This window comes from Danio aesculapii, chromosome 19 (genome assembly GCF_903798145.1).
Source record: "Danio aesculapii chromosome 19, fDanAes4.1, whole genome shotgun sequence".
Classification (NCBI taxonomy): domain Eukaryota; kingdom Metazoa; phylum Chordata; class Actinopteri; order Cypriniformes; family Danionidae; genus Danio; species Danio aesculapii.
Genome location: NC_079453.1, coordinates 44,043,850 through 44,070,976, shown reverse-complemented (window position 1 = coordinate 44,070,976; position 27,127 = coordinate 44,043,850). Strand labels below are relative to the sequence as shown.

At 36.6% G+C, this 27,127-nt stretch overlaps 1 protein-coding gene across 7 annotated transcripts in view; it reads left to right on the top strand.

Annotated features, from left to right (window-relative positions):
• The window catches only part of trioa (trio Rho guanine nucleotide exchange factor a), a 235,153-nt gene that overhangs the window by 141,678 nt on the left and 66,348 nt on the right, over positions 1-27,127 (top strand). For all 7 annotated transcript variants that reach the window (XM_056479284.1, XM_056479283.1, XM_056479282.1 and 4 more), the window contains 10 exons: positions 8,212-8,386; positions 13,370-13,565; positions 15,918-16,084; positions 16,618-16,737; positions 19,273-19,464; positions 20,852-21,001; positions 21,075-21,189; positions 23,509-23,624; positions 26,090-26,212; positions 26,334-26,528. In XM_056479284.1, coding sequence (XP_056335259.1) covers positions 8,212-8,386; positions 13,370-13,565; positions 15,918-16,084; positions 16,618-16,737; positions 19,273-19,464; positions 20,852-21,001; positions 21,075-21,189; positions 23,509-23,624; positions 26,090-26,212; positions 26,334-26,528 — 1,549 coding nt within the window. The remainder of the gene's footprint in view (positions 1-8,211; positions 8,387-13,369; positions 13,566-15,917; positions 16,085-16,617; positions 16,738-19,272; positions 19,465-20,851; positions 21,002-21,074; positions 21,190-23,508; positions 23,625-26,089; positions 26,213-26,333; positions 26,529-27,127) is intronic.

The window sequence follows — 27,127 nt, the reverse complement described above, 5'->3', positions numbered from 1 at the left end:
TAAAGGTCCAGAGTTAATTTCAAGTGTGCTGTTTGCATTTGGAATCTGTTACTGTCAACTCTCAAGATGAGATCCAAAGAGCTGTCACTATCAGTCAAGCAAGCCATCATTAGGCTGAAAAAATGAAACAAACCCATCAGAGAGATAGCAAAAACATCAAGCGTGGCCAAAACAACTGTTTCCGATTGAGCATGTATTTCACTTGCTGAAGACAAAACTGAAGGGAAAGTGCCCTAAGAACAAGCAGGAACAGAAGACAGTAGCTTTAGAGACCTGTCAGAGCATCACCAGGGATTTAATAACAATCCTTAAATGTCAATAAATATTTAATCTAAATAACGTTATGCAATTCTGATATTGTAAATGTAATATATTATTAAAATAACCAATGTATTTTTTAAATATTATCACATCAAAGTAGCAGTCGCAATATATTTTACTTTAAAATTCCTAAAAATGAAATATATTTTTTGATGTCAGTCACGCTGCATTTCCCTAACCACAGTTTCCTTCAAAATAAAAGCAGATAAAGGCATGTGGCTTGATTCTCCTCCTCCTCCTCCGCTTGCAAATTGGTCTGTACACATGTGATTTCTCTCTCCCTCTCTCTCTCTCTCGATGGCTCTTACTGTTATTCTCTCTTCCTCTAGTGTCTTACATAATCCTGCTTTCATAACCACCCAGTTAATTATGCAGAGGTAATACTTAAACCCCAAGAGCCCAGAGGTACAAACAGAAAGGTCCCCAGCTCACACCAACACACCGCAGAGACGTGACGCACTTTCACAAGAGAAATCAGCATCGCACTCACTCACTCACTTTGCAGGACTGCCATCATAGTACCTGAGTTGTCAGAATTATTAGCCCTCCTGAATTATTGTATATTTTTCCCCCAATTTCTGTTTATTTCTAATAACTGATTGATTTTATCTTTGTCATGATGACAGAACATAATATTTTACCAGATACATAAAGTGACATTTAAAGGCTTAACTAGGTTAATTAGGCAAGTCATTGTATAAAGCCTGGTTTATACTTGACGCGTTCGCTAGCTCGCTTGAGTGAGTGCAGCGAATGTAACGTCATCGCTGTGTTTACGGAGGTTCGCTTTGGGTGCACGTGACATGATTTCTGCTGGTGAATTTTTTTTGAGAATCGAGCTCACAGTTTGTGTTGATTTGAGTTGAATATGAAACGCTTTGAAGAGATTTTGTCTGAAACATCTGAGACATCTGTATGATCTGTCCATGCGTGATCATAGGGATAATCAAATGACCAATAATTCTTGGCTAGAAATTGCAACAGCAGTGGGAAAGGAAGAAAGTTTTTGTTTAACAGTTTGGAAAAACCTGAGGGATAAGTTTGTTAAAACAAAAAAAGAGGTCATGGCAAAAGTGTAGACCCAGGTACACACTTACAGAAATATGTTTTTCCACCATTTATTTATTTATTTATTAAAATGTTTAAAAAAATTAAAACTGCTTTTATTCTAGCCAAAATAAAACTAATTAGACTTTCTCCAGAAGCAAAATTATTATCAGACATACTGTGAAAATTTCCTTGCTCTGTTAAACATCATTTGGGAAGTATTTTGGGGGATATTAGGGGGTTTAATAATTCTGACTTCAACTGTTTATATTACAATTTAGAATTTTAAACAATTTAACTGTTACAAACTATTATTAATTAACAAATTATTTATTTGATAACTGGAAAAGAATATTTGAACCTATCGGTTTACAGTATACTGATGCCCTATTTTTTTTGGCTTTATTGGTGATAATGGCCAGTAATGCTGGACCATTATTGCCTTTTTAGCATATAAGTGGAGGACAATCTAGCCAGACAGCAGTGTCAATTGTGGAGTGGGCTAAATCTAAAAAACTAAATCAGTATATTTTGTTTGTTAAGTGTATTTTTTTGCTTTTATTCTTGCCATAATAAAACATATATTTGTAAAGCAACCCATGTTCTGTTGTCATAAATATTTTAATAAGCTTTAATAGGTAGAACTGTCCGAGATATGAACAAAAGCAAGTGATGCATCAAAGTTTGATAAAAAAAAATCTTGAATGGTTATAAAAATCTTTACAATCATTAAAATAATTTATAAAAATAAAACCTTTAAAAATCTTCAGTAATATTAATGATATGACATTCCTGAAACGTCCTACTTCTCTGTTTTTTTGTTTAACTTTACGGTCAGCTTCTTTTTGATCACCCCCTGACGTTTTAAAGGACATCCACAATAGCAAACGCTTCAAGTTTAAAAGCCTCGTCCGTTTCTTGAGGTGTGCGCGCAGTCAGCAGAGGTGCAAGATTCGCCAGGCGAAAGTATAAATTAGCCTTAACAGTGGTTTGTCCTGCATACAATCAAGAAAGAAAATATGGCTTAAGGGGGTTAATAATTTTGACCTTTAAATGGTTTAAAAAAAAATTAAAACTGCTTTTATTCTAGCCGAAATAAAACAAATAAGACTTTCTCCAGAAGAAAAAAGATTATAGGAAATACTGTAAAAAATTCCTTGCCCTGTTAAACATCACGTGGGAAATATTTGAAAAAGAAAAGGGCTAATAATCTGTTTGAAGTCCTGCAGAATGATAAAAGCACATCGACATGGGAAGAGCTTCTCTACAGAGAGCTTTTATTACCATCATAACTGTGATTTTTACTTTATTACACCATTTGTTTTTAATAAAGTTTAATCAGAGCTATCCCGGTTGTGTCCTTTGAGACGGGATGAAAGGACGTCTTGCTTTCTCTTCCCCCCCATCATTCTCTTATACAATTATTACTAAAGCTGTCCCTGATCATTAACCTTTTTAACGAAGAGAGGATAATGTCGCATATTTTACATATTATCTTTCCAATGGGCTTGTAATCCTCTCTCTCGTTTGGAGATAACGCTTTAAGGAGCATATCATTTCACATTTTTAATGAATTTTTAATCTCATTAGTGCTGGCTTTTGTTGTTTTCTGACATTTAAATTTCAAGCCTCAAGTCACATCCTCTAACAGTTGTCGGATTTTGCTAGTTTAGGGTCAGCGTTCTGCTGATCGTTTACTTGTATCCCACGGAGGCTTGAGCTACACAGTGAAACTAAAGTTAGCTTTTTAAACTCAATTAGCCCTGTTTTTACCGACTCGAGCATCTGCAGGCGCTTTATTTTCTCACTCCATGTAGAATTACTCTGCTGTGACTGCTCTTTTTGCGTGATTCATATGAAAAACATACACGCAACACAACACACAACAACGAAGAACAAATATAAAACATTATCAAATGCTAGGGAAAAGAAATGAGTTTTAAGTGCGCTTTGAAATACAGGATATCTTTAAGAAGATTTCAGACTGTCATTTTGAAAAACAACAGAAAAAGACCAGCACAATATTTGATATATATATGGATATATATATTGGATATATATATATATATATATATATATATATATATATATATATATATATATATATATATATATATATATATATATATATATATATATATATATATTTAATTTTTCTACAATAAATATTGTGATATGAATAGAATTTCCCAAGATGACTTCTAACTCTGTTAGAAAATGTACTTATTTTGCTCATGGGTTTAAAGGGAATTATCAATTTCTCCTCAACTTTTTTTCTTTTTCGACCCGGTTGTGGTATTGCTCAGATGACACGTCAAACAGACACGGGTGCTCCTGACAAATTTCCACTAGTTTTCCCTTCATTTCTTGGGTCCAAATAAACTGATAATGAGCGCTTTAACGTCTCCCCCAACCTCACGCTGGCCTGCAGGTACTCATACTAGTGAATGCTGCTCTCTCATTGGCTGTAGGTAATCGCCGATGTTATTTTCAGTCAAAACTCATTTCACACGCATGATTTGAATCGCCGACAGCTCCAGATATTTAGCATGCCAAAATATCCCACGGGCGTCAGCAACTCGTCGACGATTCTCTTAGATTGCGTCTTTGATCATTCATATTGTGTGATTGTTACTTGCGTGCACAAGCACCGATTTGCCTGTGATTTCAGGCATTTGTCGGCGATTTCTGAAAACCTGTCGGCGAGTCAAAATCGGGTCTAAAATCATGCAGTTTGAACTCGGCATGAAGACAATTTTAATCTTTAGCAAACTTTTTTGATCCACTTCAAATTAATCACTATAGTCTCAATTATAGAAATAATTAAGTTTAATTTTAATCTTTTTTAAAGTGCCCAAAATGGTTCAAATTCACATGAAATCCTGCATAATCACAGACATTGAAAAATCATTCACTCTTTTAGGGTTAAACTTTGTTTCACTGGGTTTAAACTGATAACAGGGTTACACTGTTTTCTGGTTAATTATCATCCTAACTTGACATTGCAGATCTTGCGATGTGACTATTGCAGATTTGCACATTGTGATATCGATGCTGAGATTATATATTGTGCAGCTCTAATCTTTGCTGTTGAAATATGAATGCAGTGCAGACCAAAAGGGAGCATAAAAGGAGAACAGTACCGGTCCCAAGACTGAACATTGAGCAATTCCACACTTGAGAGGGGCGACAGATGAAGAGTAGTCTCTGATCTGTACAATGTATAATCTTTTATTGTTGAAATATGAAGACAACGCAGACTGAAAGGGAGCGTAAAAGGAGAACAATGCTGGCCCCAAGGGGAACCTTGAGGAACCCCACACTTGAGAGGGGCGACAGATAAAGAGTAGTCTCCGACCTCTTGAAAGAATAATCTCTGTTGTTAAAATATGAATGCAACGCTGATTAAATACACCCTAATAAACCAAAAACATGACGTGATGTCACAAGATTTGACCATAAACAGAACCGCTAACTGTTTGTTTTTTTTCTTGGTGCTGTTTTCACCCCTTTACTACACATTTTGATCCAGTCAAGCAATTCCAGCTGCAATGTTGAACTGATCAGCCATTGATATTCTCCTCATTAACATGTCCTTTCATGCATTTGTCTTTCATGGACATCCAGCCTTTTTGAGAGGCTTGAATGATTACATTGTAAAGGTGATGAATTCTAGAATCTTCTCTTGATGTGGCTGAAAGGTTCATTTGTTTGATCGATCTTCTGCACAACCTGCATTTTGAGGGATTCGTTCACTTTAGAGTGGTTCACCATCTAGCAAAGTCAGCGAAAATTGGAAAGTTAAGCTGCCAATTAAAAAGGGTTTGTCAGATAATTGAGGGAATTACCAGCATGATCCATATTAACTCCAATAATTGGGAGGATCTGAGTGTTCTCTAATTTTAATAGTGTTCTATTTCAAACATATAGAAAGAAAAACATCAGTGGGCGCTCATCTAGAAGAATCTTCTAGGCAGGTGCTCGATCAAGCCAAACACAAGAGGAAAAAGTCAAAGAAATCGGCACACACTTTAGCTCTCAAAAGACTAATTTAATTGGACAATGTTTTAGCGTAGAAGGTGACCAGATGAAGACCTTGTAGGTTGAATCGTCTCATTTAAAATTCCAAAACAAAACAAATGATTATGTGCTTTAAAATATATTTCGTTTTTTTAAATAGACATTTTTGCTTCAAATAAAGCCCCGGTCAGATCACATGATTTTTATTGTCGGTTACGAAAGTCACTATGTCAGATGATGCGATTTATTTATTTATTTATTATATCTTGATAAAATCATAGGTAACAAATGACTACACATTGCTTCACGATAAGTCATCCCGTGACGTCTACGATGAGCGTTATTTCCCAAAGCAATCACAGTTGTTGCTATAACAATATTTCTTATCTTATTATTTATTAATTAATTAATTGTCAACCTCAATAAGCACTGATGCTTGCTGACAGCTAGGCTACATTATTTAAGGGCATTCATTATGACAGTGATAGGATCAAACATATATTTCCTTTTTAACATTAAGATATTTTCTTTTAAATCTTAATAAATATATTTTCCAGCCATGGGTTGCTTATGAAACACTCTTTCGCCTAAACTTGTAGCGAGTGAGACGGATAAAATGAAAGCACAATAGCACCAAGGAAAATCATATACCCAAGACAAAATAGGTTTGTGATACATTTACAGTGAAGCATTAATTAGATCCTTATTTTCCACTGAAAGAAATAAATTCATCCACCCACACAGCTGAGTAGCGGAGAGCACAAACAAAAAAATTATGGTCAAAAACAATGGTCCCAAACTTATTTAGTGTTTTACATTTTTAATATCAATAGCTTCCAAGAATCAAAAAAGGTCATTATATTGATAATGTTATGAGAGCTGTTTTAACAATAAGTTAAGGTTAAATTGCCTCTTACAGTTATGAAATAGTTTGATAACAAGCAGAAAATGGTTTATATTTTTCTTGGGAAAAGTAACTTTTTGAAACGAATTTCGTTTGGTATCATTTGTATCTTAATTTTAATGTATGTTTTGTTAGTCAGTTATCTACTGGATAAACAAGAATAACGAATAACATCTGAGGTGAAGTGCTTCAAAATAGAGATCTGCGCGGGACTAAATTTTGAATCCCACTCCTGCCAGGTTTTAGTCCGAACTTTACCGCTCCCGCTTATATTCAGTATGTGTTGTCCCACAGCCCGCCCCGCCCTGTTTTCTACCCGCCGTGCACGTTCCTGCTAATGGGCGGGGGGCGGTGGTTGGGGGGGGCAAAATCGCCAGCTATACAGAGTCCAGACATCCTATAACAAGCTGTCTGTATAAACACACACACTTAAGCACCAAGCAAGTGACACACACACAGACAGCATCAAGCTCTCTCTCAGTCACACACATACACACACACACCCACACACATAAACAGCACAAAGCTCGCTCTCTCATTAGCACACACACACATAGACAACAACAAACAAGCTAAACGCTCTCTCATTCACACACATACATACGCGTGCTTGCTCGCTCGGGAGTCGGGAGCGATATTGTTAGACCGCCCGCTCCCAACCAAAATTACACCAGTTACCGACCGCTCCCGCACTTTATTCAGAAATGTATTCCTGTGCAGCAAGAAATCTGGTCGGGTCAGTGCAGACCTCTACTTCAAAACCAGTCCGCTATATCCTTCAGTGCTAAAACACAAGCTAGTTTGTTAAATAAAATAAAATCTAGAACTGAACGTGTTTCCAGATTACCCCGGGAGAACGAACTCTGTTGGAAGGCTGAGAGAACTCAGAAACTCGTGAGAATGGAGATGTCTGCATATTTGTGTCTCTCTGTCAAATAAAATAGCTTAAAACACTTTAATATTTTAGAGAAAGAAGTAAAATGTGCATGACCAATGATTGATCTTTCCACCCGTGACCCACCGATAAGTAAATATGCAGCCTATTTTTTTGATTACTGGATTAACAGCAGTACCCGCGAATGTAACTGATAAATTATGTGCTCCTATTGCTCACCCACGTGATGGAACTCGTCGTGAAGATCGGGGTAAAATTAAACATGCTAGACCAGGGATGTCAAACTCAATTCCTGGAGGGCCGCAACCCGGCACAGTTTAGTTCCAGCCCTGCTTCAACGCACTTACCTGTAGGTTTCAAACAAAACTCAAAGACTTAATTAGTTTGATCAGCTGTGTTTAATTAGGGTTAGAACTAAACTGTGCAGGGCTGCAGCCCTCCAGGAATTAAGTTTGACATCCCTGTGCTAGACTTTCTACATTGGTGTCGTGAGGCGTCGCAGACATGGTATCGGTTGTTGTGAGCTAAGCCACAGTACATGAGAAGAAACGATTGAATTTTGTATCACGACACCCATTTGTCGTTTACGAAACTAGACGACACTCTACTTTAAGGAAATCGTGCCAAAATTGTAACAACCACAATCTGACCGGGGCTTAAGACTATGCTGTTATTTAATTATGGGTTGTTCTTTAGATTTGATCTTGTACATCATGACAGTCGTTTTTTGACTTCCCCAGTATACAATTTGTGATCTTTACTGACTCCTTAATTTGACCCCTTTCAATCCTCGAGGCAAATAAGACACTGGAAGTGCAAATAAAAGCATTGTGTCCATGTAAACAAGGTGCAAATGGTAAGAACAATTCCTCAAATTCCATCAGACCCGGGATTAAAAATTCCTAACATTCCTTAAATGGTTTAACTTCCATTAAAGCTTTGACTTTCCCCAAAGACAGCATTGTATGAAGCCTCTCTGACAGACTAGATCAAATATAACACCTCTCCCTCTGTCCACATGCAGAGACCTGGCCATCTCCAGCAATAAGACGCCTCACAACAGCTCCATCAACCACATCGAGAGCGTCCTGCAGCAGCTGGATGAGGCTCAGGCTCAGATGGAGGAGCTATTCCAGGAGAGGAAGATCAAGCTGGAGCTTTTCCTGCAGCTCAGGATCTTTGAGCGGGACGCCATTGATGTGAGTTTTCTCTACTTGAGAAAGGCCCTGTTTACACCTGGTATTAAGATGCATTTTGGTTGGATCATCACAGATAGGTGATGGGTTCCTGTTTACTCTTAATGTTATAATGTTGTCTCTTTTACATTTACACTTAAATTGATTCATTTAGCATGCTTTTGTCCAAATATTATTTACAAATGAGGATGAATGAAGCACTTCAAATCATCAGAGACCAGGATAAGTCCACTTAATTTAGTAGGTTTATTATTATTATTATTATTATTATTATTATTATTATTATTACTGAGTCCTTGTAAATAAGTGTTTGTAGGAAAGTGTCTTAAGCCAATGGAGAGGAACCTTTGCCCAGTTTTGACCGCTGTCCTCTTAAGATGGCTGTATATTTGAGTTTTTTACTCATATTTAGATCTTAAATTGTACAAAAAGCTCAGAAATGTACAAATGATCACAAAAAGAAAATCGTGAAAATGTTCCAGAGTGCAACAGTTTTAATATTTGCCACCAGCCTTTTTTACACCTGTATTTGGCTTTGTCTCCTTGAAAATGGGTAGAGCTTAATCAGACCCCCTAGTTTTTCCGCGATCGCTGAATCCAACGCAAAATCAACAAAAAGTAGCAAATTTTTGCTATCCTGCTAAATTTTTAATTAAACGCAAAATAATCACAAAAAAATTTAATAATCATAAAACATCAAATTCCAAACCATATAATTAAAATATATTTATTTCAGTTTGCAATTCATTGTTTTACATGACTTATAAACGTTGCATGTGCAGCGCACGTTCTGTATTTGAGTGTTTCTCGTAAAATGACGGCTCACCTGTGGCCTCACAATCATTACTTTACATGGAGGGGGGTGAATTATTTCGCAGCCTGTGCAGTAAGCATACGCTAATGAAGTGTGAGTGATTTACATGTGAAGTCAAGGCAAAGATGTGATTAGACATCCTGTGATGCGAATTGGGCATTTTGTGCGTTTGACGTGCCTCAGATTGCAAAAGAAAGTGTAAGCAAACATCTAACAAACGGAGCAGTGGAACAAACGGAAAAGCAAGCAGCTTACAATGATGGAGATTGATTCAAGGGTGACAGCCTCTAGACTTGACCGAATTTAAGGACTTTATTTGTGCTTTAAATGTATAGCTGGTATTATGATGAGCGTCAAATCGATAAATGATTTTGTTTAACTTTTTCTTTACAGTTAATGAATGAAAACGCTTCCCTGCCATTGACGAGTTTTACTGCAATCCTTGTTTTAGGTGTATTGCGGTAGGGCCCTAATGCGTGTCCTGAGTGTGAGGTACATGATGTCAGATGCTCTAAGGAGTGAAATCAGAGAGAGAAAGTAAGATCGTGAATAAATAAGAGTTATGCAGCCTTCCTTTTGGGCTCAATCCCCACCATTTTAGATCTGTTTTAGATCAAAATAAAGAAGCTTTATTGTTACGATTTATGTCAGATTGTACACCTAACATAGTAGGCCACCTAATATGGTACATAAGATATATATATATTTTTTTTTAATCACAAAATTGTCTGGGAATTACCACCACAAAATCGTCATTTTTATTACAAAAAATCCCCCAAAAATTGTAAAATAGTTTTGATCATGAAATAGTTTGATAACAAGCAGGAAATGTTCATGGGCCAGTGACATCACCACATTGAAGTATGATATTTAGATATAATTTTTTTTAATTGCAAAATAGTACGTAACGTAACATAAAATAGTTTTGATCATGAAATAGTTTGATAACAAGCAGGAAATGTGGAAGGAAATGTGGTATAATTTGTGGTATAATTTGTATCTTAATTTTAATGTATATTTTGTTGTTTGTTTGTTTGTCAGTTATCTACTATATGAAAAAGATTAATGAATAACATCTGAGGTGAAGTGCTTTAAAACCAGTCCGCTATATGCTTCAGTGCCAAAGCACAAACTGGTTTGTTAAATAAAATAAAATCCAGAACTGAACGGGTTTCCAGATTACCCCAGGAGAACGAACTCAAGTACAAGCAGGAAATGTTCATGGGCCAATGACATCCCCCTACAAAAAAAATCACAAAAAAAATGGTAAAAGACTAGGGGGTCTGATAAATGCATCTTAATACCATATAAACAGGACCAAAATGTCTGTGGGTCACTTTTTTTATTTACTCACCCACCCTGGTTTTCTTCCAAACCACACAATTGTTTTTTTTCTTTCATATGACATTTATTCTCCTTTATTTTCATTATATAATAAACAGCAGCCAGAATGTCAGTGTTCTATTGAGAAAAAAAGACATACAGGTTTGACCTAATGTGAGGAAGAATAAATAATAGCAGAATCCTCATTTGAAATGAGAGATTTCTTAAAGTAGGGCAGATTTCCCTTCGGCACACCGTTAGTGACTCCCTGATGTCTAATATGATTTACTAGCGATTAATAAGCAGCAGTCTTCAAGGATGATCTGCAACCAAAAGTGATTACTCTCTCTCTCTCTCTTTCTCTCCGGCACACACACACGAAATATACAATCAGAGAGAGAGTTTATAAAGAAGAGGTCACATACACACGCACACAAAGACTTGCTCCTATAACTCAGTGGGGATACAAACTGTATATTCTATCCCAAACCCTAACTCTCACAGGACACGTTTTTACATTTACAAAATACTTCATTCTGTGTCATTTACAAGCATGTTTACACATGTAGATCTGGTCCCCACTGTGGCAAGTTTTTATATAAAGGGATATAAAAACAAGTACACACACACAGAGAGGCTTGTTACTATATCCCGGTGGGGACTCTCATAGACGTACAGTAAGGATGTTTATCCTATCCCCCTACGCCAACCCTACTCCTAAACCCAATCCTCACAGGAAGCAATCTGCATTTTTACATTTTCAAAATGCTTCATTCTGTCTGATTTATAAGCATGTTTACCTGTTGGAACCTCAATTTTAGGTTTAAGTCACCACCGGGATATAAAAACAAGTGCACGCACACACAACTTCAAACCTTATATTCTATCCCCCTACGCCAACACTACCCCTAAACTCAACCCTCACAGAAAACAATCTTAAAAATTCAATTCAATTCATTTCAAAATTCTTCATTCTGTGTAATTTATAAGCATTTTTACGCATGCAGACCTCCATTTTGGTCCCCTTGAGTCTGTGTGGAAACTAATCAACGTAATGATGTTTCAACTATACAAACCATATATTCTCTCCTCTTACCCCTAAACTCAACCTTCACAGGAAACAATCTGCACTTTTACATTTTCAAAATACTTCATTCTGTGTGTATTATTAGCATATTTACCTGTTGGAACCTCAATTTTAGTCCCCAAGGTGAAACAAGTTCCCATGAGTCAGGTTTAAGTCCTCATCGGGATATAAAAACAAGTACACGCATGCACAAACATGTTCACGTCATAGACATAATGATATTTCTACTACAAACCACATATTCCATCCCCCTACCCCAACCCTACCCCTAAACTCAACCTTCACAGGAAACAATCTGCATGTTTACATTTTCAAAATTCTTCATTCTGTGTGATCTATATGCATGTTTACCCATGAAGACCTCAAGTTTGGTTCCCACGATGACAAGTCCCCATGTGTCTGTACGTATTCAGGTTTAAGTCACCACCAGGATATAAAAACAAGTGCACGCACACACAGACTTGTTCCTGTCATAGACATAATGATATTTCTACTACAAACCATTTATTCTATTCCCCGACCCCAACACTACCCCTAAACCCAGCCCTCACTGGAAGCAATCTGCATATTTACTGTACATTTTCAAAATACTTCATTCTGTGTGATTTAAAAGCATGTTTACATGTTGGAACTTCAATTTTGGTCCCCACTCTGACACAAGTCCCCATGAGTCTGTGTGCATTCAGGTTTAAGTCCCCACTGGGATATAAAAACAAGTGCACGCACACACAGATTTGTTCCTGTCATAGACATAATGATATTTTTACTACAAACCACATATTCTATCCCCCTACCCCAACACTACCCCTAAACTCAACTCCCAAAGTAAACAATCTGCATATTTACATTTTCAAAATACTTCATTCTGAGTGATTTATAAGTATGTTTACCTATTGGAACCTCAATTTTGGTCCCCACACTGACACAAGTCCCCATGAGTCTGTGTGCATTCAGGTTTAAGTCTCTACTGTGATATAAAAACAAGTACACACACACTCAAACTTGTTCCCTTCATAAACATAATGATATTTCTACTACAAATCATATATTCTTTCCCCTTACGCCAACCCTACCCCTAAACTCAACCTTCACAGGAAGCAATCTGCATTTTAACTGTATATAATACTTCATTCTGTGTGATTTATAAACATGTTTACCTGTCAAGACCTCAGTTTTGGTCCCCACGGTGGCACAAGTCCCCATGAGTCTGCGTGCATTCAGGTTTAAGTCCCCAATGGGATTTAAAAACAAGTACACACACACACACACATACACACACACAGACTTGTTCCTCTCATAGACATGTTGGAACCTCAATTTTGGTTCCCATGATGACACAAGTGCCCATGAGTCTGTGTGCATTCAGGTTTAGTTCGCCACGGGGATAGAAAAACAAGTATACGCACACACAGATTTGTTCCTGTCATAGACATAATGATATTTCTACTATTTCTATTTCTAGCAATCTGCATTTTACCTTTTCAAAAGACTTTAATCTGTGTGATTTATAAACATGTTTACCTGTCAAGACCTCAATTTTGGTTCCCATGATGACACAAGTCCCCATGAGTCTGTGTGCATTCAGGTTTAAGTCCCTACCGGGATATAAAAACATAATGATATTTCTACTACAAACTGTATATTCTATCCCCCTACCCCAACACTACCCCTAAACCTAACCCTAACCCAGCGAGTCAAGACAGGTCACTCTTTCTCTTGTCCTGGCTGATCTCAGACTGTGTTGTATCTTCATCTTCTCCAGATTATCTCAGATCTGGACTCGTGGAATGAGGAGCTGTCGCAGCAGATGAATGAGTTTGATACAGAAGACCTGACGCTGGCTGAACAGAGACTGCAGCACCACGCTGATAAAGCCCTGACCATGAACAATCTGGCCTTCCACGTCATCCACCAGGGCCAGGAGCTGCTGCAGTACGTCAACGAAGTGCAGGCGTCTGGTGAGTCAATATAGAAGCACACTTATTTTCAAACTAGTACCATGTTGCATCCAGAACTGCCTTAGTTTCATATGGCAGAGACTCACCAGTGTACCATAAACACTACTTAGAGATTTATTCGTCCTGGAAGCTGAATTACAAGAAGCTTGAACAATTGATTCATGGCAAGATGGATCCATGCTTTAATGTTGTTTACTCCAAATTTTGACGTTAACATCCTAAAGTCGAAACAGAAAGAGACTCATCAGACCAGGCAGCATTTATATATAATCTTCTGTTGTCTGGTTTTGGTGAGCGTGTGTGAATTGTAGCCTCTGTTGTTAGCTGTTAGTAGCGTCACACTTTTGTTCCTCTTCTGCTGCTGTAGCTCATCTGCTTCTAGGTTAAATGCGTTTTTTGCTTTTCTGCAGACTTCAGTTGTATTGAGTGGCTATTTTGAGTTTTTAGTACTTTTCTTTTTAGCCCATAGAACTGTTACTTAGTGGATATTTTCCCTTTTTTCGAACATTGTCAATATGGAAGCACACTTTTTTTTTAAATTACTATAATGTTGCATCCAGAAATGTATAAAGTACTAGAGACCCAGACTTGAGTAACAAGTGCTCTATCAAAAAGTGACTTGAGTAGAAGTTCAAGTGCTCTTTAAGCATCATACTTAAGTGGAAGTACTAAAGTATTCAAAAGTTTTTGTACTTAAGTATTGCAAGTAGTTTATTTTAAAAACTTACTACTCAAATACTGAAAGTAAAAGTACAAGTATTGTCTAATGAAGTTATTAAAGAGACAGTCAAAAGACATCATATTGTTTTGATTATTTTAAATATCTTTTTTTGAGGCGCGTGATTAAGCAGAATGGAAAGAAACTTGGTTTATGATTTTATATATATATATATATATATATATATATACAGATATAGATATACAGATATAGATATATACAGATATAGATATATACAGATATAGATATACACAATACTATAGTATATTTTTTCAAAAACACTGTAAAATCTAGAAATAAATTGCTATAAATATTACTATATAGTGGGGCGATGCGGTGGTGCAGTGGGTAGCACAATCGCCTCACAGCAAGAAAGTCGCTGGTTCGAGCCTCAGCTGGGTCACTGACATTTCAGTGTGGAGTTTGCATGTTCTCCCAGTGTTCGTATGGGTTTCCTCCGGGTGTTCCGGTTTCCCCCTACAGTCCAAAGACATGTGCTATAGGTGAATTGGGTAAGCTAAAATTGGCTGTAGTGTATGTGCGTGATTGAGTGTGTATGGGTGTTTCCCAGTGATGGGTTGCAGCTGGAAGCATTCATTCCACTGTGGCAATCCCAGATTGATTATGGGACTAAGCCGAAAAGAAAATGATTGAATTTTTTTTTCATGTGGGCTGGCACCCATTGACTTCCATGGAAAGATGCTACAGAAGTCAATGGGTGCTGGTGTCATGACATTTTATCCTACCCTCTGATTATGCTACCAACACTGTATTTGAATGGTTCTGAGGTTGGGGTTAGGGATTAGGTAGGCTAGGGCGATATTACAGCTTCATATCACACTACTCCACATTAAAGTTTTGCTAAATTTGATGGGTAGCATATTGCGTCATCAAAATGTTCTACCTACTTTTTGAATGGGGGATAGCAAAATCTGACAAGGTAAGACAAATCGAGAGAACACAGACAACCAGCATTCTTGAAAATATGTTGCTTTGTGTTCAATAAATGATGAGGTAAATAAACTATTTTTAGGGTGAACTATCCCTTTAAAGAATTCTCAGTTGAAACAAAGGAACAAAACTGTGCCAAGAAGCTTGAACAATTGATTCATGGCAGTATAGATCCATCTTTTAATGTTGTGTACACTATATTTTTACACTAACACCTTAAACTCGAAACAGAAAGAGACTCATCAGGCCAGGCAACATTTATCTAGAATCTTCTGTTGTTCAGTTTTGGTGAGCGTGTTTAAATTGTAGCCTCTGTTAGCTGTCAAGAGCGTCAGTGTGCTCTTGTTCTTCTTCTGCTGCTGTAGCTCATCTGCTTCAAGGTTTGATGTGTATTGTGCTCTTCTGCAGACCTCAATTGCAATCAGTGCCTGTTTGAGTTTTTGCTACTTTTTATCAACTTATTCCACAGATTCTCTTCTGACAGCTAGCTTCAACTAGATATCTTAGTTCATAGAGCTGTCACTGACCATTCTCTGTAAACCCTACATATATCCGTGCCATTAAAATCCCAGTAGCTCAGCAGTTTCTGAAAGATGCAGCACCAGCAACCATATCTTGTTCAAAGTTACATCAATCACTTTTCTCCCTGCTTCTGACGAGCTCTACATATTCTGGTTTTCCAGGTGTGGAGCTGCTGTGTGACCGTGATGTGGACATGGCCACGCGTGTTCAGGACCTGCTGGAGTTTCTGCATGAGAAACAGCAAGAGCTGGACGTGGCTGCAGAACAGCACCGCAGACACCTGGAGCAGTGTGTGCAACTGCGCCACCTACAGGCTGAAGTCAAACAGGTAAGGTGGAGTATACACAGTGTACAGTGTACTGCCTGTTGTTTTTGAAAAGGTTTATTAAATTAATTTGATTTATTTTTTAAACATTATCTGAGTTTATCCGAGTAACATATTTCCCTCCTTTCAACTCACATACTCTAAAAATTTTAATAAATCACAACATACAATTTCACAGAGTTCATACGGGTCTTCCAGGTGATGCAAGATTCACCAGAAAACCTTTATTAAGTATGAAACATTTTATAAATCTATCTATCCCAAAAACAACAACCCAATATTTCTCTGGTTACTCCCTTGGATTAAGACTCATCTCTAAAACTGTGTAGTACAAGTTACAGGTTTAGTGCGTTTCCCTGTGATCCATTAACATTTCTTTTATTGTAATGCCAAGTACAAAAACAAATACAGATCCTAACAAAGTGATTCAAAAACTCTCCACTTACCATTTCTACGGCTTGTCTTACTGAAAAGAAAAGGAAAAGTTTGTTACACAGCACTGATGTGTCGGTTTGTTTGTGTGTCATGTTTTGCAGGTTCTGGGTTGGATCCGTAATGGCGAGTCGATGCTGAATGCAGGTCTGATTACTGCCAGTTCTCTTCAAGAAGCCGAGCAGTTGCAGAGAGAGCATGAGCAGTTCCAGCATGCTATCGAGGTCAGTGATATTGCACTTTTTTTCACCTCAAGTTTTGCCCTTTCTCTGCCTTATTCTTTGAAAAGACTCATTACCATAATTATGGTACATTAAACCATAATTATTGTCAACATGCATTAGCGCTATAATGCCCCCCACACACAGATGTTGTTGCCCCCCCCCAACTATAGCTACTTTTTGACCACTTGACTGAGCTGTGAACATTAAGTTTCTTTTCACACTCATTACCTCTGAAAACTTGATCTGAATCCATAAATATAAATATAATATAATTTTTGGTGTAAATGCTATTGGATGCATTTGTGGAAAATACATGTCAGATTTTATTTATTCATTCATTCATTCATTCATTCATTTTCTTTTCGACTTAGTCCCTTTATTAATCTGGGGTTGCCACAGCGGAATGAACCGCCAACTTAGCAGATGTCCTTCCAGCTGCAACCCATTTCTGGGAAACATCTATACACACTCATTCATATTCATACACTACTTATTCATACACAATTTAGCCTACCCAATTCACCTGAACCGCATGTCTTTGGACTGTGGGGGAAACCGGAGCACCCGGAGGAAACCCAAGTGAACGCGGGGGAGAACATGCAAACTCCACACAGAAACGCCAACCAACCCAGCCAAGGCTCAAACCAGCGATCTTCTTGCTGTGAGGCGACAGCACTACCTACAGCGCCACCGGTCAATTAATCAATAAATTACAATTTCACTTCAGACTTTTTGGATAATTATGTTGCAGCTTGTTAGGCATGTTTAAAAACAATCACTCAATATATCAATTAAAACCCAACATATATTCAACCAAAAAAAATTCTTTCACTCATATTGCTGTCTCTTTATACAGTAAGTACATCAAACTTTGTAAAAGAAAAAAAAATTAAATATACTGTATATGACTACACACCGCAAATTAAGGAATCAAATTTACATACATTAATGTAATAATAATAATAATAATATTATGAAATGGTTTATTTCACTTTTGTTTTCAGTGTTTATATTTTTTTGAATACTTAATATTTTATTAATTTTCAATTATAAATTGAGCCTCTAATGGTCAAAAATTTATTAATTCTATTTTTGCAGAAACGCTTTGATTGACATTCTCCCTTTGAACATGTCCTCAGAGGGGAAAGCCCCACCCATTAGTGACTATCTTTCCCACATTAGCATATACAGCCCTAAGTGGGAAGTAGCCATCTGTCATTAGAGTTTTCAGTTGCTAAAGTTAATGTCAGCGACTAAGAGGATTAAACATGTGGAATTTTAGGGTGCACAAATGAACAGCGGAGTCTCCATAGACTACCTTCATAGAGATAAAGTTAGTCTTGTTTTAAATCTGCCACTATGCTGACACATAGGCGTTTGTAGCTCCGCCCTTTTTTGAAAAGAGCACAATCTCATTCGAATTTAAAGCAGCAGTCACCAAAATGGCACAATTTGAAACAAAGCCTGCAAGGGTCAGTTTCATAGAGTTCATTCATTCATTTTCCTTCGGCCTAGTCCCTTTATTTAATTCAATTCAGTTCACCTTTATTTGTATAGCGCTTTTACAATGTAGATTGTGTCAAAGCAGCTTCACATAAAATTTATTCATCAGGGGTCGCCACAGCTGAATGAACCGACAACTTATTCAGCATACAGTATGTTTTACACAACGGATCCTCTTTAACCTGCAACCCAGTGCTGGGCATGTCTTTGGACTGTGGGGGAAACCGGAGCACCCGGAGGAAACGTACGCCAACACTGGGAGAACATGCAAACTCCACACAGAAATGCCAACTGACCTAGCCGGGACTCAAGCCAGCAACCTTCTTGCTGTGAGGTGACAGTGCTAACCACTGAGCTACCATGTCGCCCATTTTTATAGAGTAACACAACATTATTTGTGGGGTGTGTTGAGCTGAAACTTCACATACACACTCTAGGGACATCAGAGGCTTATTGTACTTTATCTTGTAAAAAGGGGCATAATAGGTCCCCTGTAATGGTCCCCAACATATAAGAATTAAAATCTGCTATAATAAAAATAAACTCCTTCAATCTAAAAGTGAAGTAGAAGAAACCAAATCACAATCCATCACAAAGCCAAAACCCCACTGGCTAAACACACACTGATTCTTCAGTTGGCTGTTTAAAGGTGATCCTGAGCTCTTCTGTCTCATCACGTTGCTCTCCGCTTGCTCTCCTGTAATGAAGAACCAGGATAACATCAGATCTGCAGTCTCCGTATAACTATAGTGGCTCTAAAGGGCACAAAGACCACCTATCAGAAGAGTCTTCTCATTTCCTCCAGCTATCAGACACCCATTCTTACAGCTTCTATTCTGAATGTTCTGTTTTTCAAGATAGACTCTCCAAACTACAGGTTGTGAATGAATAATAATCTATAAGTCGTATCTCGCCCTCTGTTCTCCTAAACTGTCTGACACCTGCCCGTTTGTCTTTTTTTAATCTTCTTTCATTCGTAGCTGTCGTATTAGTCTGTGTCTTATCTGAAATGCTTTTTTATCCTCTCCATAGAAAACCCATCAGAGTGCCCTGCAGGTCCAGCAGAAAGCCGAAGCCCTGCTGCAGGCCAATCACTACGACATGGACATGATTCGAGACTGTGCGGAGAACGTGGCTTCACACTGGCAGCAGCTCATGCTGAAGATGGAGGACCGGCTCAAGCTGGTCAACGCCTCCGTGGCCTTCTATAAGACCTCTGAACAGGTCAGACCAAGTTGATAACTGTAAAAATCATGTTAAAAACAAGTCCAAAAGCATTAAATGGAGTTAGAATGAGCCTTTGAGTCAGGGGTCACCAATCTCGGTCCTGGAGGGCCGGTGTCCCTGCAGGGTTTAGCTCCAACTTGCCTCAACACACCTGCCTGGATGTTTCAAGTACACCTAGTAAGACCTTGATTAGCTTGTTCAGGTGTGTTTGATTAGGGTTGGAGCTAAAATCTGCAGGACATCGGCCCTCCAGGAACAAGTTTGGTGACCACTGATTTTAAGTTATGAACACAAAATTGGTGTTTTGTATTAAAAAAAGTGATCATTAAAGGGATAGCTCCCCCAAAAATTGACATTTTCTCACTGTTTACTCATCCTCAAGTGATTCCAAACCTTTATGAGTTTCTGTTGAACAGCAAAAGAAGATGTTTTGTAGAAAGCTGAAGACCACTGACTTCCATAGTAGGAAAAACTAATTCTGTAGAAGTCGATGGTTACAACTTTCTAACATTTTTCACAATATCTTCTTTCATAGTAAAGAAACTCAAACAGGTTTAAAACAAGTGAAGGATGAGTAAATGATGTTACGATTCAAATTTCTGGGTGAATTATCCTTTTATGTAATATCACACAAGCAGGTCCACTTGAGTGATGTAAATAAAGATTGCGAGGCTACAAAAGGGCCAGGGGGGCACAGGCCCACTCAGATTGAAGGCTGACCCATGCACACTGAAATATTTTAAAGCTGAAAATCCTGCATTGAAAACATGTACCGGATGTAAAGCAGAATATGAATGGCATTTAATGTTGATGATTAACAGTACTCATTAGTTTATATACCAAAATAATTGAGTGGTTATATATATTTTCACTTTTGGCCAAAAAATAAACAATAATGCTATTTTCTGGCAAACAAATGTAATTGTTATCCAAAAAAATCCCCAAATAAAATGACAATCCAACATTTTTGTCAATATTGCTCACCCTTATTGTGCATTTTGCCATTAAATACTCTTTATCAACATCCAGTCAACATTCAGTGAGATAACAGCAATCAAGAAAGCATCTACTCATCACAAGTATCCAAATCTACAATATTACAAGAAAAATCAGTGCTAGTGTTAAAGAAAAAAAAAGTCTAGCCTCAGAGCCACCTGCCTATTATATATTTATATATATATATATATATAATTTTAATTATATAAATAATGTAATATATATAATATATATAAATAATCTATATTTTCATAATGCAGTTTAGTTTTGATCTCTTGAAACAAGCTCCAAACAGAGTGTTTTGGTCACTAACTCATTCTTCAATTGGGCTTAAAGTATGTGAGAATCTTAAAAGGATCTCTTGAAAGCTGATGTGTGTATGCTGTAGGTTTGCAGTGTGCTGGAAAGTCTGGAGCAGGAGTATAAGCGTGAGGAAGACTGGTGCGGAGGAGCCGACAAACTGGGACCCAACTGTGAAACGGACCACGTCACACCCATGATCAGCAAACACCTGGAGCAGAAAGAGGCTTTCCTCAAGGTAACCAGTCCAAAGCCAGAACACACACCGTCTGTTGTGACCGTGTGGGCTAATCTGTTCACCTCTGTTTCAGGCCTGCACGTTGGCCAGACGTAATGCAGACGTCTTCCTCAAATACATGCACAGGAACAGCGTCAGCATGCCGGGGATGTTAAGTCACGTCAAAGCTCCAGAGCAGCAGGTCAAAAGTGAGTCACAGACCACAACTCTACATCTCAAGTTGCACCTGACTATATATATATATATATATTGGGGACAAAAAATATACAGCCTGGCTAATAATTCTGACTTCAGCTCTATAATAAACACACAGAGCTCCTTGAATGTCCAAGTAGTATTTAACATCCTGTTCCTAATCTCAAAGCACAAGTCTGCATCTGCTGTCTCTCCGCATGTTCTGCTCTTATTTACCAGTCTCTCCTCTGCTGAGAAACACAGTCTGTCGTCCCCGTGGGGCTTTCATGATGGTTCGCTCTAAAATGGCTATGTTGCTCCATCTAGTGGCTGATCTGTGCTCTGCGTCCTGATGACTTTCAGCTCTGGCCCACTTTTGCCTGCTTTAGCCCAGTTTAGGATGTGTGCGCATTGTGGATGTGGCCCTGTTCTGTTCTGTTCAGGGTGTGCCGACAATGACTCAGATATGGAAAGTGTAAATGGGTCAGGCCTTGAAAACGGCTGATAGTAGTTCTCCACTGAGACACCATCACTATACCTTCATACCCCACACACACACACTGTAAGCACTTGTATGCTACATCTTTGCAGTTTAAAATGTAGTATATTTTATAATAATTTTAGATTTAAATAATGTGCAAAATGCCATGGTCATGTAAGATAATATTTTTATGTTCAATTTATTATTATTATTATTATTATTATTATTATTATTACTATTGCCATAAAATTATCTATAATTTTTAATAAAATATTTTACATTTTCTTTTCCATTAAACAATTTTTTTATCTGATTAAAGGAATAATTAATCATTAAAATGAATAATAATTTTTATTATTTGTTATTTTTATTATTATTTAAGGATTATTTAATTTTATTTTTTAAGGAGAAAACTAATTATTTTCTTACATAATGTGCAAAATGCAACGATCATGTAAGATAATATTTTTAATGTTCAATTTATTATTATTATTTTTATTATTATTGTTATTATTATTATTATTATTATCATCATAAAATTATGTATAATTTATTATAAAATATTTTACATTTTCCTTTTTTTTAGATTGTTTTTTTATCTGATTAAATGAATAATTATTAATCAAAATGAATAATAATTTCTTATAATAACTTTTATTATTATTTAAGGATTATTATTTATTTTTATTTTTAAGAAGATAACTATTTTGTGCAATGTGCAAAATGCCATGATCATGTAAGTTAATATTTTAAATGGTCAATTTATTATTATTATTTTTATTATTGTATAAATTATGTATAATTTATTAGAAAATATTTTATATATTCGTTTGATTTAAAAGATTCATTTTTTATCTGATTAGATGAATAATTATTAAGTATAATAAATATTAATTTGTATTATTAATAATTATTATAATTTCGATTATTATTTAAGGATTATTATTTATTTTATTTTTTAAGATCACTAACTAATTATTTTCTTACAATGTGGAAATGCAATGATCATGTAAGATAATGTATTTAATGTGTCAATTTATTATTATTATTTATATTATTATTATTGACATAAAATAATGAATAATTAATTATAAAATATTTAACATTTTCATTTCATTTAAAAGATTCCTTTTTAGCAGATTAAATGAATAATTATGAATAATTATAATGAATAATAATTTTTATTATTAATTATTATAACTTTTATTACTATTTACGGATTACTATTTATTTACATTTTTTAAAGAGATGATTAAGTAACAAATTATTTTCTTACATCAAGCAAAAGTCAGTATTTAATAGATGTCTTGCGTTCAGATCCATTTAAACTTGAGTTATATACAGTATAGAATGTTTATTCAATGTAAGCAAATGTTTAAATTGAATAAACATTTAATTGACATGCAAAGCAATTACTTGTTAGCGTATGCCAATGTATAGTCTTCCTTTTTAGGTCTTTTTCATAAGATTAATTTATTAACAATCTGCATTTAAAATATACATATAGATATTATATACATTATATACATATATATATATATATATATATATATATATATATATATATATATATATATATATATATATATATATATATATATATATATATATTATAGTTTTGCACGTAGTGTTGCTTCACCTGACATTTTCGAACGTTTGTCTAGAGAACATCTGAAATGCCTTTTATAACTGGGTTATTCATATACCTTTTTTCATTTATGCTGAGATCAACATGAATGGATTATTTTTATTGAATAAGAAATATTATAAGCCAATAAAACGAATAACTGTTGTTTAAAGTTGTTCTGACGTCTACCATGGCTAAGGTTCATATAATATGTGATGTCTGTAGATATCCTGAATGAGCTGCTGCAGAGGGAGAACCGTGTGCTGCACTTCTGGACCATGAGGAAGAGGAGACTGGACCAGTGTCAGCAGTATGTGGTGTTTGAACGCAGCGCCAAACAGGTTTGACTTTCTTCTTCATCTGCTGTTTTCAGATTATTGAGTTTCTGTCAGACAGTGCATGCCTCTTATTAAACACCACACAGACATCACTAATTTAGAGTCACTTACCATTTCCATCCTCTGTTTGTGTGTGTGTGTGTCTGTATATGCCATAGCATGTCTGTTCGGTTCATTCCTGCTTTTAGCGCCAATGTGTTTTTTTTTTAAAGCAGTATTTTCTACTTTTGCACAGAGGCATGGTAATGACAAAATAAGTCACACACTGATATAAATATGACCTTAAACTGCACAGGAATACTGCCCATTTTAAAATGAGCAAATGTGAGTTTTTGTTTTTGCATTAAAAGCGCTGCTTCCAGGATTCTAACCAAACCAGAAAATCAGTACATCACAGCTGTCCTCAGGTCTTTACACTGGCTCCCAGTTACATTCAGAATAGATTTTAAAGTATTATTACTGGTCTATAAATCACTAAATGGCCTAGGACCTCAATACATTACAGATATGCTCACTGAATACAAACCTAACAGATCACTCAGATCTTTAGGATCATATAAACTAGAAATTCCAAGAGTTCAGTTAGAGCAGGGTGAATCGGCCTTCAGCTACTACACCCCCCGCTGCTGGAATCAGTTTCCAGAAATGATCAGACGTGCTCCAACATTAGGCACATTCAAATCAAGACTGAAACACATCTGTTCAGCTGTGTCTTTACTGAATGAACACTGTGCTACGTCCCACAGATCGCACTATTGTGTCTTTCTTTTCTTTTTCATTTTTTCATAACCCATTATATTTAACACATTATATTCTGTTTTACATCATTTTTAATACTTGTATTTTCTTGGTCTTTTATTCTTGATTTTGTAAAGCTCTTTGAATTACCATTGTGTATGAAATTGGCTACATAAATAAACATGCCTTGCCATTACAGTGTTTCCTCCAGGATTTTTTCCAGCTGTGGCGGCAGACTCTGTTTGGCATTTTACACAGATCTACCAACTACATGTGGCGTTATTTCATTGACAAATGTCGTGAGCGCAGTATTAAGCCGAGATCGCATTCATGTAATAGCTTACGAGCATGTCAATCTCTGTGCTCGAGCGCTGATTTCCTCTGCTCGTGCACAAAACGTCTTGCACGCCCTGAAATATACGCTGATCAAGTGCAGATTTTCTTGTGCGCTCTCAAATAAATGCTGCTGAAGTGTGATGTAGTGCGTTTCTGTATGTATCGAGTATGTCTCCAACATTTATTAGATTTGCTAGGAATATTTGTGAATGTCTCTAATAGACCTACAGAGCGGCATTAATGCGTCCTCAAGTAAAGTTAAACGGTTATAAACTCCAGCAAGATAAAGTCATTGCATGCAGAGCCATAGAGCTTTATCTATAAATAAAGTATAATTACAGAAACGGTGTTCATCTTAACTGAAACTGTGTTTGCTGGCCTCACGCATCACGCACCTGTCAGCACGTCGCCTTAAAGGATTAAACACAGAACGCTATACAGAAAAGTTTACGCTGTTATAATTCTGTTATAAGTTTTTGGTGCGATTATAATCTGCTATTTTAAAAAAAATCGACCGAATGTTTTGAATAAGAAGCTGCTAATGTAGCCGTGGCGGGATGAATTTTGGTGTGGCGCCCCGCCATGGAAGAATGAATATAGTGGAAACCATGCATTATAATTTGTGCATTATTTATTTATTTATTTATTTTTAGAGCCTGTTTTGATGGGGGGTTAATTATTAATGTTGTTTTTTTTCTCTATTTTATTTATATCTATGCTATTTGCTTCATTTAATGTAATGTAATGTGTATTTATATAATGCATTTATCATGTATGGCCATACACCTTCACAATCATGGGGGGGGTCTCTCCACACCATCACCAGTGTGCAGCATCCACTTGGATGATGCGACGGCTGCCACAGGACAACGGCGCCAGCTATTGGTGGAGTGGAGGGACAGTGATAGAGCCAATTTGGCAGATGGGGATGATTGGGAGGGCATGATAAGTAAGGGCCCATGGAGGGAATTTGGCCAGGACACCAGGGTTACACCGCTACTCTTTAGGAGAAGTGCCAAGGGGTTTTTAATGACCACAGAGAGTCAGGACCTCAGTTTAACAACTCATCCGAAAGATAGCTCTCACAGACAGTACAGTGTCCCCTTCACTATACTGAGGCATTAGGACTCACACAGACCATATGTTGAGCGCCCCCTGCTGGCCTCTCTAACACCATTTCCAAGAGCAACCTAGTTTTCCCATGTGGTCTCCCATCCAGGTACTGACCAGGCTCAGCCCTGCTTAGCTTCAGTGAGTAACCAGTCTTGGGCTGCAGGGTGACATGGCTGTGTTAATGACTGTTATACATGTTGTTTACGTATATATATCTATTTTTTTTCCCCTTATGTATGTCCACCTAGTTACCTTTACATGCATTTCATCTCTCTGTCCAGGCTCTGGAGTGGATCCACGACACTGGCGAGTTTTATCTGTCCACACACACGTCCACCGGCTCCAGCATACACCACACACAGGAGTTGCTGAAGGAGCATGAGGACTTCCACATCACAGCCAAGGTACCACACCACACTGAGACTTTCAGTCCCAAAAAAACATCTCTCAACCACATTATTTAAGTTTTGCCCTGATTCCACACATAAAAGCATCTTCATCACTATAGCTGCTCTTCTTCCTCAGCAAACCAAGGAGCGAGTGAAGCTGCTGATTCAGCTGGCGGATGGTTTCTGTGATAAGGGTCACTCTCACGCCGCTGAGATTAAGAAATGGGTGACGGCGGTGGACAAACGCTATCGAGATTTCTCGCTCCGCATGGACAAGTACCGCATATCACTAGAGAAAGCACTCGGCATCTCGTCAGACTCCAATAAAGCAGTATGTGTTGTTCTGCTCGTGTTGGTCTATGTATGAGTATGTATGGGTCATCAGTTATATGGGGTAACTGATATATACCCAGTTCACCCTAAATTAAAAATTGAAAAGCAAAAATTCACATTTGTGCAATTTTTAAAAACATTTAGAATTATTATTTTTTTAAGTATTTTATTTCTGATTTGCTTAAATTTAACAAATTATGATGCTACATAGTTTCCCTCTAAAACTTTTCATTTTTATTGAAAAAAAAATTTGTTTAAATGTAACAAATTATTGCACAAGTTTTCTCCAAAAAGGTACTTTTTATTTTTATATTTAATTACATTTTTTTATTTGTTTTTTAAATGTAACATTATTGTGCAACAGTTTTCTCCAAAATCTACACTTAATATAACTTTTTTAATTTAATTAACATTTTTTCAGCTTAAATGTAAGAAGTGATTACGCAAATTTTCTCCAAAAACAACATTTTATTTTATTTATTTTTTTGTTTAAATGTAATAAATTATTAAGCAACTCAGTTTCCCTCCTAAACATTTTATTTTTATTTTATTTCATTTATTTATTTTATTATTATTATTTTATTTATTCATTTAGTT